We start from the raw sequence: 11,776 nt of genomic DNA on the forward strand, positions 1-11,776 counted from the left end.
CAGTACTGCAGATGATTGAAAGCACTTAAATATCCTTTGTCAGGGGTTCAGCTGTCACAAATAGGTGATAGGCAAATTGGTGCTTTAACAAGTGTTTTTTATAGGCATGCTAATTAATGACACTCAGATGTGCGTCTGCTTACAGGTCAGTAAAATTGGAGGCATTCATGCGATGAACACCATAAAAATATTTTTTAGGAAAGGACAGGTGGTGGAAACATATAGAAAGCACTTGTTAATGTGAAACAACCATTATTTTATAGGCTATTCTTCTTTGAAACATATGCAGATTATGCAACTTGCATATTGTGAGACTGTTTAAGATCCCTCTTCCACGGATCATTGTATATCTTTTATTTTTTCCATTTAAGACAGGAGGCAACATTTCTAGTATCCTGCTCTGATAACTAGGCAGTCAGAAAACCTGCCTTTAATCCCCACTCTACTATGAGCTTCTTGTATGCCCCCTTAGCTAAATCAATTATTGTGTGGCTCCATCTCCCCACCTGTAAAAATTGGGTATTTATCTCCTACTTTGAGATCATCATAAGATAGGCATGCTTTATAAAGCATGCCTATTTGAATATATAGGTAGAAAGACACTTATGACAAACTATCAAGATAGCTGTAAATTAACAATTCTATAACAGAGCTATGAAGACACTTTTCAGAACTTCTAAATTGAAATTTGAAAAGTTATTATGTAAATGTTATAAATACCACTTTTTGTGGGTGAACACACTTAGTGTGAATTATTGATTATAAGTGATGCAGTTATCCTAAACTGGTGAATACAAAACACACATAATAAAGCAAAAATCAGTATTTGTAAAGCACAGTGAAGAAGTAAAGTGCAGTCATATTTCCAAGAAAAAACATACTGGAGAGGACAAAGAGATAAAAATTGATGAGAAGGATTAATGTACATATGCTTGGATCACCAGAATCCCTCAGAAAAACTGGAAGCCATTCAGCTTAGAAGTTTGTATTAAAAATATCAATCATTATTAGGATTCCACCAATGTTATACTGTTAGCCCTTTTGACATGGGCAGTTAGCCAATATTCAGATCTTGGGGTTGTTCCCTCCAAAGGGAGAAATGGATGATGTAGTCAGGTATTTCTTTGATGTAATCCTGATTTACAAAGAATGTACATAAAATCCTTTTTCCCTAACAAAGGAGGAATCAAACAGGACACACTTTATTTGCTTACAGTTCCAAGCCTCTTTCCAGCCAATACTCCACTGAAAAGCACTCATTTCTCTCCCCTGCCCCACCCCCCCAAGGTCATGCTACAAGTGGTTCTCTATCTCTGGGACCTCCTTGCCACCTTCTCTATGGACTTCTGTTTTGTTCCTGCCCCTTCTCTCACCAACACCTTCCTCAAACACCACCCAGCCCCCTTGTTTGCATTCTGATCCCGGGGGGGGGGGGGAGAGGGGGGAATCACTCAGACTGCATAAAGACAGGTTTCAGAGTAACAGCCGTGTTGTGTTAGTCTGTATTCGCAAAAAGAAAAGGAGTACTTGTGGCACCTTAGAGACTAACCAATTTATTTGAGCATCAGCTTTCGTGGGTGACTACCCACTTCATCAGATTCATGTAGTGGAAATTTCCAGAGGCAGGTATAAATATGCAACTAAGAATCAGGCTAGGGATAACGAGGTTAGTTCAATCAGGGAGGATGAGGCCCTAATGGATGTCAACACTGACTTGGGAGATGGGGCAGATCAGGGGAGATATAAAACCCATACTTCAGTTCAGGGCTGGTTACAGAAATAGCAACACCACCTGCTCTTCATCCACTTCCTACCTTTATGTGAGTGAAGTGAATTTCATCCAGTCAGAGAAAACCCTGCTGGGGGGTATGAATAAAGGGAGAAATGTTCTGTTTCACTTGTTTGTACATGAAGTTATTTAAATCTTTTAATGTCTTCTAGTCTAACATGATAAATGGGAGAAGAACTGATAAATGCCGATAGGCTAAACTAGAGCTTCCTACGCTCCACTCCTACTCAAGCCTCACACATGGCCTGTGCTTTGGTTGGTGTCTTTTACTGTTTTAGCTATCAATACGCAGCTTTATTGCTTTTTACATTTCTCCTCACAGAAGGGTGGCTGTTACACCACCAGTTTCAATGCGATTTCACTCAACATGCAACCTAATGTTAGTATTGACTAGAGCCATTTTTAGAAGAGGCACCACTTTACACTAACTTGAAGAGTAGGGTGAAAAAGGAAAGGAATACATAAAGTATGGTGTCCAGAGAGTAGTTATACTTCTGTTTACATTATCACTCTTTCAGCACTCTCATAGAAATGTTTTATATAAGGTTTTTTTACATTTCAAATGTAACAATTGTGCACTTAATGTGGGATTTTATTTTCAAATTCCTGACAAAAATTGTTTCCAGGTGGACTAGAAGACTGCCTAAGGTCACGACAATAAGCAAAACACTTTCGCTGGCTTTAAGCAACTAGTACTATATTTTGATATATTAATCTGGCACACTGACAAGAACCTATATATTTTACATTTGTCATAAGGAGGAGTAATCGAATACATAAGTATAGAATAGCAAAGTGTTGGCTGTACAGTAATAATGGGCTAGAGAGATTTATATCTAAGAATTACCATTAACAAAAAATTTAGACTATTCACTCCCACACATTTTTCTGATTTGGGTTGCACATTGCACTTGTTTCTGTAGATCTTTCTATTCCCTCCCAGCCAGGGAGACACTTCCTTGTTTTCATGGGGTGGGCGCGCGCTGAGATAAGAATTATCTCCTCCCATCCCTCAGTGACCTCTTTAAAACTTCTCTCCCTCAAAGGCTCTGCAATGACAGCATACATTTCTCTGGCAACAACAGGCTGGACTCATCTCCCTCTACATACCACAAATGCTGCTCCTTCAAGGAGACAGTTGCTTAAAAGAACAATGAAAGGCACTCTGCATAGCACTTCTAGACCCTGTTGGGCCAAAAATGGGCACTTACTATATGGGCACTTCAGAAACATTAATGAATTTATCCTCACAACCTGCCTGTGAGAAAGTATTTAGTCCTGTTTTATATAAAGTGAACTGAGATGTAGCATAACTGTCCAAGTGACTTGTCCAAGGTCACAAAAACCTGACTTCAAGGAGCTGGGAGATGAACAAGAACTCTCCAGCCCACGTCCAGTATCTTATCTACAAGACCATTATTCCTCCCAAACTGCAACAGTTCTCTCTCTATTTTTTCCTGTCTCCTCTTTCTCCATTTGTGTGCATCTCTTCCCTTGATCATCCCTCCCCTAGTTTCTCTTAACCCGTCAGCTTTCATCCCCAGAACTGCACCAGTTGCGGTTTTGCTGCTAGCCCTGCATTACAGTGCTTCCTCAACAGCAATGACAGAGAAAGTGCAAATGATGAAACCCTATTTAGGTTTTCCTTTCTTCCACAGAGAAAGTGTTACGTGCAATTCTCTACTCCTTTAGGACCAATACTCGTTATCTAGGGAGAATATAACAAAATAATGGGCTTAAGCTACAGCAGGGAAAATTTAAGACCAGCATAACTACAAGAACAATTACAAAAGAAGCAGCTGCTGGGGAGACTGCAAAAACACAAACATCTGACGTATTCTTTTATTAGGGATAGTTCAGCAAAAATGTAGTCAATCTGCAATGATGTAGGAGATGGACTAGAGAAGACTCACTGACAGATCCCTGCCAAATGGTATCATTCTATGCATTAAAAATGGAGAATATGGATAGTAACAATTTACTAGCAAGTCAGCTAAAGGAAACCAGACTACATCAGAACAATGGTCTATATATATTTGTAAAAACATTCCGTCATGCTAGTACATGAATATCTTGGGAATTACTGTTCAGACAGAGCATCTAAAATCCTTTAGATTGTTTTTTCTTCAAAATGCATGGATGATAGCATAAAGCATTTTAGAACAAATGTGAAATTTCAAACCTCACATTTCAAATCTTTCAAAAAGTAACTTGTTTAAGATACCAAGGAATGCAGTCTTTACTGTTTTAAGGTGTTAGTGAGATCAGTTAATTCAACGGAAAACAAAGACCTGAGTTCAAGACTTGTCAGTTTGCTCCTTCAGTTACCTGACTTTCAAATACTGCCTGTTCACATTAAAAGAACATTGGTTAATTAGCAAATTTGCACCAGAGTAATACTTCTGCAGCAGCACTGGCTCCAAAAACTTGAAACTTACTTGAACCACTTAATATGACTGGTCATCTTCCAGACTCCAGCTGTTGCATGAAGATACTATGGTGGAAAGCTTAAAGCATATTCCTGTTCAGTAATTATCTTCCTATGCTTCCGGAATAAACATGATTGAAAAAGAGAAACTAAAAATCAGGGCTATGCTGGCAATGGAGCAGTAGTGCAACACAGCCATGCACAAACTGTGTTGGATTCCGGCTTAACCCTCTGGTTTGCAACCCAGCAGAAACTGGCAGCGATGAGATAGCTACTCATACCATTATGCAGAGCCCCTCTGGCTATTTCAGGAGAACTATCCAGACCTCCATGGCAATGAGGATTTCTTTACTTTGTATGTCCTAGGTTTCTAATGTGTGTGTGTTTGGTTTTTTTTAAAAGTAATTACCACATTCATGTTGAGATTTTTATTGTTTAAGTTACATGTATTCTAAACCTTAAGGATTTTTTTCCTGCAGATAAGTGAATAAGAACTATATTAGTCTGTCAAGTTTAAAGTTATTTATATTTTGCCAGTCTACATGCGATGCCAAAAATGGTCAACTACATTCTCCTACCTAAATTCCTCTTGCAATTTGAATTTCACAAAGCAGTCCTGAGTTCCTGTCCTAAACTGCTTTGCAGTGATGCTATTGGAAAAGATGTTGCCTTTCAACCCCTCCTTGACAGTAACATTTGTGTTGGGGGTGAACAATTTTATAGATATGAAATAGAAGGTGTTCAGACACCTGGACAATTTGTATAGTATAAGAACCTAAACAGAACAAACTATTTACAGGGTTCTGAATAGCAATCGTTAAACTGACTTGTCTATCAGTTTCACTCTGCTGCTACCACCAAAAGGTGTAGCAGCTTCCATTTCAGAAATCCAAGCTTGAATTCTGAAAAAATATTGACCATTTGAGGACTAGTCACCACTGGCAAGTAAAGAAGATTTTAAGCCAAGTATGTTTCCATGTTAAGTAAAGACTACCTTTCGAGGTACACTTATGAAAGTCACTGATATGACTTCACAAAATGGGTTGTATCAAACTAAATTACTACTTTTTTATACTGTATTTAAATATAATAATCCCATCATAAAGCAGCAAACACAGATAAAGCTGGAATTCTTGATCTTGCCATGAATTATTTTGACAGAGCAGAACTACTCACAGGTATGAGGTTCATTTTGCTTTAGAAAAAAAGTAGCACTTTTTCCAATGCAATTTCCAGGCTTCCTATGATCTTCTATGGCAACTATTTTTTATTTTAAATACAGCTTGTTGAAGAGGATGGTGTTCAAAATGAGTTTCAGCTCAGAAAGAACTGGGTCTCTCCAACATTTTTTTTTTTTTAATCATTTAGAACAGCTGTATAGGTTTCTTAGATTGGCAGAAGTATTTCTAAAAGGAGGGTTATTTCACAATATAAGTGTTTACCAGATGCTGAACAGCGAAGAAGGATCCAATCGTGGTAGTAACAGAAAATATATTTTTAGAGTACAAAAAAACAATTTAGTCAACTTTCACCCTTAATTCATATAAACAGAAACTGGTTGGCATTATTTCTTTGTATCTCAGTTCGTCAACATCAAATTTTTATACATTTAATCAGACAAACAGCCTACTGATAACCGGGGGCAAATATTACTCCTACTCATAGTTACCTGAAGACTGTACATCACAAAACCTTTTTAAATACAAGAGAACATTCACATTATTTTAAAAAAGAACAGCAGTATACAAAGTAAGCAGTATTATTTGTTGAATTACTTCTATCATAATCTCACTACCAATAAAGTACTTTTGTTAAATTATTTTCTGTACTAGCCACATGGACATTTTGTACCATGTAAGATTTAAAGCATTTTCTCTCAGGTGATATCAAGTACAGAAAAGAAGCAGGAAACTGACACGGTATAGAAAACAACTCAGAAGTCTGATGAGGTCACAAACTATTCAAGCTTTACTGTCATGGTTACCATGAAATCGCCAGATCACCTACATTTAGGTACGCAGTCTTTAAGCCCCTTTGTTTTTAGTTTAAACCTATTTTTACCGAAAAATTCTCATGTTTTACAAGAAGTATATCAATTTTTTTCCTATTTCTACCCTACTTTTGTATCATTCAAATATATAAATAGCTTGTATTATCCGAATAAAACAATACATTGCATGAGATATGTATTACAATAATACATTAATCTGTACATATGCAAAGCTGCCTGTTGAAGTAAGACTATGTTAGTCTAGAAGATACACACAATAAAGAGGCTCACACAGGCTCTGAAGTGTGTGCATGCCTGAACATACTGATGAATCTCACATGCAAGCTGTTAGCAGACAACAGTTTAAAGATCTGACACACTAAAATGGGAAGAGAATGAAAATCCGTATCAGAGTATGGTTCAGAACACAAGAAAGCATTCAAACGTTTTTAAAAAACAAAAACAGGAGAAAAGGATAGGTTTCAGAGTAACAGCCGTGTTAGTCTGTATTCGCAAAAAGAAAAGGAGGACTTGTGGCACCTTAGAGACTAATGAAGTTGAGTGTATGCACTCTAAATGGTGTGGCCCAATTATTACATGTAAATATTTATAGATTAATAGTTTTAAATCTACAACAGAAAACTGTATTCAAACAAAAATTTTATTTGGGGATTAGAGATGTATTGTTTTCTTAAACTCAGAGGAGCGTGTTTTGAGTTCTGTTTTAGTTCTGCAGCAAACCACATTGATGAACGGAATTCAAAGCACTAATCTACTGAATACTTTTCCATGCATCTTTCCGTCCACCAAAAAAAAAAAAAACAACCCTGAGATTTATCCACAAAAATTATTAATAGTTTTTTGCACTATTTTCACCTGTTTCTGTTGTTGTGGTAATAAACACTGATAAATTCCCAGTAAAAATTAAATAAAAAATAAAAAATAAAAAAGGGCCCTAGTAGTCTTATAGCTCATATATCTAGATTCACATATAGTATCTGTAGAAGTACTTCCACAGAGCCTGAAAAGTCCTTTAACAGCAAGTTAGTTAAATTTGACACTGTACTGAATGTGAGCCTGAGCAACAAAACACACATCGGAGAATTGTACAGAAAAATAACCAAGCCTTTCCATGGTTTTGGAGGGCTGGTAATGGCCCTTCCCTCAGGTCAGTGTTGAACCCTTTGGGATGAGACAAACAAAAACAAAAACCACAAAACCCTGATCACTTATGGTCACAAATGTTTTGCAAGCAAGGCTACTCATAGGTTTTTGCGGTAACCTCTGCAAAACAGTTGTAGAACTCCCTGAAGCTCCTGCCATCAGGTATCCTCAACTGTGCACACCTCACCTCCCACAAGCTGGGTCTATCTCTGTTTTTACTTGTTTGAGACTCCATGGTCCCCGGTACCTCTCCCTACCTGGATGGGGAAGCCACGAAGTAGAACCAAAGTGCATCTCCCACCACTTAAAAAAAATTGGGGAGTCTGGATGGCTTGAGAAGAGTCCCAGTTATAAAGTCTTTGCCCACTAAGTCATATGATCATATCCAGCTCAGGAAGGTACCTGAAGTCACCACCATCCACAGTTGTTCAGCAGTCTATGCAGTCTATGTAAAATGAGTTAAGCTGTTTAAGTTCAGTTCCTGCTGAACAGGTGTCCACATCACAAAAAGCACTATAACCATCACACTTGTTGGTTGTTTCTGAAATGTCTTTCAATTCAAAACTGAGGTACCTGGCTGAGATGCATGGTGAATAGATTACTGTTGCAGCTCATGCCACATCTATGTTGTGCATAGATGATTTCAGTCTTCAGGGCTGTCATCCCAACACTTTTCACAAGCACTAAGTTCACTTACAGTTTGTAAAAACACAGATGTATTTTTAATTCCAAAGTGACTGGTGCTAAACGAGAATGGAATTCTAAGTGTGGAACTCTGAAAAGTTTTAAGGGATATGAGTGCAGTTACTCAAATAATTTTTTGTTGTATTCTTTCAATGTAAAGACAACTCAATCAAGTTTCATCAGAATTGACAGATGAACAACAGACCCTGATATGAAGCACAAAATATTTCAGTCTGAAGTCACATTTGGTCAGGGTGAGTAACAGTTAAAAACGGTGAGGCTATGAATGCCCTCCTCCTTAGCCCTATAGTGTTAACATAATACTGTAATAAGGAAAGCATGACAACATTTTTAAAGTTTAATTCATGGGTATTTTTCTTAATGTAAGTTTGGAGTAAAACTGATTTGAAAGATTTCTGGAGTAGGTGGAAATAGAAAGAAGGTTCTACATATCATTATATTTAGCTTACAAGCAGTATCAATGAAGAAACAGGCACAAAGATGTGAAAAACGTCATTCCAGGCTGCATAAGTAAATCCCATTGAGTTTATAGTTAGGAGTCTTTTCCATATACCAAACCAGTCTAGAAAGTCAGACAGATTTTACAGAACTCCGATACAAAAATGTAATATTGCTAAAGTAAGAAGGTGCACTTGCATACCCAATGGGTTTGGGTTTATTTTATAGATACCTCTGATGTTTTTTACAGGGACCACCACTCACAGTTATAACAACTGGATGTGCCTGTAAATCTCTAAATACTTGGACAGATAAAACACTGAAGATTTTTGCTTGATATAATTCCAAATTAACTGCTGCTTTTGGTGTGTACCAAGTCAGTCCATACCAGTATGAAGCTGATCTGATTATGTATTCCAAGACAGCACTACAGTATTAAAACTGTTACACTGTTCTTCACCTAAACTCTAATTTGCTAATTGTGTTTGATCTGATCCCTCCCTATATTTATCCTTCTCCAAGCCTCAGGTTTGCTGCTGCCCGATCACCAACGCCCTCTAAAATTAAACTTCTGTCCTGCCTCCCCTCTGCTTCTTCCAAAAGCAGTTTATCACAGCATAACTATACATTTGTTCAGGTTTTTTTTTTATTAGAAGTGTTAACATGCATTCCAAAAATAATTCTTATAAGAACTGTACAACTGCAAGTAGATACCCCATAAAACTGGACAGATGGATTGAGTAGGACTTGCAGAGAAGCACCAATATTTTAAGTGACAGATGAGACAGAGTAGCATTCTCATGCCTTTCCCTCTTCCCACAATCATACCCGAATGGAATTGACTGTGGCAATTTGAAGGATGAAAACATTTGCTAGGATTGGGCCATACTTGAATTAATTCCTTGTTGCCAGCAATTCATATGCCTACAAATGAATCTCAAACTCTGGTGCCAAGAGTTAAAACACAGCAAGGTTTGAAAACTCTCTCGCATGTTCCACTATGTCAGTCATGAAGCCATGTCCCTATATACTTAAGGGAAAGTTTTTGTTTTTCAATGGGAACTTTTGGCTCCGTAAAAACAGAAATAGTCATAATGGCTCATCCCCAAAATCCATCTAGTCCTACATTCTGTCTTTGACAGTAGCCAGCACCAGACAGTTCAAAAGAAAACATAAGGATTGTGTAATTTTGGGTATCCACCTTTAGACTTTGAGATTTAGATTTTCAAAGGGACCTAATGAAGTTAGGCACCTAACTCCCAGGGAAAATCATAGAATCAGAGAATATCAGGGTTGGAAGGGACCTCAGGAGGTCATCTAGTCCAACCCCCTGCTCAAAGCAGGATTAATCTCCAATTTTTGCCCCAGATCCCTAAATGGCCCCCTCAAGGATTGAGCTCACAACCCTGAGTTTAGCAGGCCAATGCTCAAACCACTGACCTATCCCAGGCAGGCATAACAAAGCCTGCGCCAAACATTAGCTCACATCCTAATCTCCAACACTGATTGGTTTACCCAGGGGTCAGCAACCTTTCGTGGTGTGCGGAGTCTTCATTTATTCACTGGTTTCAGAGTAACAGCCGTGTTAGTCTGTATTCGCAAAAAGAAAAGGAGTACTTGTGGCACCTTAGAGACTAACCAATTTATTTGAGCTTAAGCTTTCGTGAGCTACAGCTCACTTCAGCAGATGCGTACTGACTATTATTCACTCTAATTTAAGGTTGCATATGCCAGTAATACATTTTTTAAAAGATCTCTTTCTGTAAGTCTATAATATATGACTAAACTATTGTTGTATGTAAAGTAAATGAGGTTTTTAAAATGTTTAAGAAGTTTCATTTTAAATTAAATTAAAATGGAGTGCCCCCAGACCAGTGGGCAGGACCTGGGCACTGAAAAACAGCTTGGGTGCCACCTTTGGCACATGTGCCATAGGTTGCCTATCCCTTGTTTACAGTATAAAGCATGAACATCTCTTCCGAAAGCTGTTAGAATTAACTCCTGTTTCTGTAGGGAAGGATATCCAGAGCAACATCAAAGCCAAGCTTCTTACAAAATCTAAAATCAATAAACTTGTGGACTACTTTTTTTAAAAATCCACATCAACGTTTATAGTGTTCGAGAAACGTAGGTGCCCCTGCAGGGGCTGCAAACCAAACAGTGCAGTGTTACCAACCTGAAAAATCAACACTGGCTCCCAATCATCATCACGGGCTCTCCAAAAAAAACCCAACAAAACAAAAAAAAAACCTGAAAGAGAACAAGAGTGTAGGGAGCGCCGCCCCGGCTTCCTGGAGCTGCCGCTTTCTCTAGCCAGAGGCGTTAGGAACAGAGAGATTTAAAACAAGAAATCGCCCCTGACGTGCCCTTCCCAGAGCCGCCCCCCGCCCCGCCGGTAGCCGGCAGAACCCCGGGCTCTGAGCGCCCCGGCTCCCCGCTGGCCTCGGGGGTCCGGGCCCGGTCACACCCCCCCCCCGAGGGCGCTTCACCCCGCCCGGGTCACTCACAGGTCACGATGGGCTTGTTCTCCATTGTGTAGATCACCGGGGGCTGCGGCGGCTGCTGCTGCTTCTTCTCCTCCTCCTCGGCGGCCGCCGCCGCGGAGTCCATGGGCGGGCGGGGTCCTCAGCCCCGGCTCCGCGCCATGGAACCAGCGCCGCCGCCGCCTCTTCCTCCCCCTCCCCCCCCGGCCGCACGCGCTGCCCCCGCGGCCCTGCTCCAGAGCGAGGAGCGGCTCGCGCTCCTGCACTTCCCGTGTGGCTGGCGGAGCATTACCGCTTCCGGGGGGAGGGGCGGGGTTAAAGGGAAGAGGGCGGTGCGCGGCCGACACAAAATACGCTTTAAGCGGGGGGCGGGGCCGGGAGAAGGTTACGCGGAGGGCGGGACAGACGGACGAGTGAGGGCGCGGCAGGAGCCCTCAGGGAGCCGCGCGCGGAGCCGGGGTGGGGCCTCGGATGAGCCCCGCCCCCGGCTCCCCGCGAGCCGCTCTGGAGACGGGCGCTGTCAGCAGCACGTTGCCTGGGGCAGGGTCCGGCAGGTGATGAGCTGAGTTCGCGCCTTGGCTCTCCCGGCCCCGGCCCCGGCCGCTCCTCGCGGGGGCATCCCGGCAGCCCCCCCAGTGCCACCTCCCTGAGGGCTTAGCTACCTGGCACCCTCCCCCGTCGGGTTCCTCTCGCCCCAAGGAGCAACCCTGCCGCCCCTTATCAGTTCTCTTTGGGGCACCCTCCAGCCAGGTTGCTGCACCCCAGAGCTGGGGTGGGAG

At 40.8% G+C, this 11,776-nt stretch overlaps 1 protein-coding gene across 5 annotated transcripts in view; it reads right to left on the reverse strand.

Annotated features, from left to right (window-relative positions):
• TRAPPC10 (trafficking protein particle complex subunit 10) overlaps positions 1-11,266 on the reverse strand; it is a 102,280-nt gene extending 91,014 nt beyond the window's left edge. For 3 of the 5 annotated variants that reach the window (XR_012160710.2, XM_073359195.2, XM_073359227.2), the window contains exon 1: positions 11,022-11,266. Coding sequence is in view for 2 of the 5 variants with exons in the window: in XM_073359195.2 (XP_073215296.2) it covers positions 11,022-11,124 (103 nt within the window). In the remaining 3 variants the exon portion in view is untranslated. Of the gene's footprint in view, positions 1-4,227; positions 10,012-11,021 lie in introns of those variants that run through there. The other 2 variants (XM_073359203.2, XM_073359213.2) reach the window with 2 other exon arrangements.
• Between the last annotated feature and the right edge of the window lie 510 nt (positions 11,267-11,776).

This window comes from Lepidochelys kempii, chromosome 1 (assembly GCF_965140285.1).
Source record: "Lepidochelys kempii isolate rLepKem1 chromosome 1, rLepKem1.hap1, whole genome shotgun sequence".
Classification (NCBI taxonomy): Eukaryota; Metazoa; Chordata; order Testudines; family Cheloniidae; genus Lepidochelys; species Lepidochelys kempii.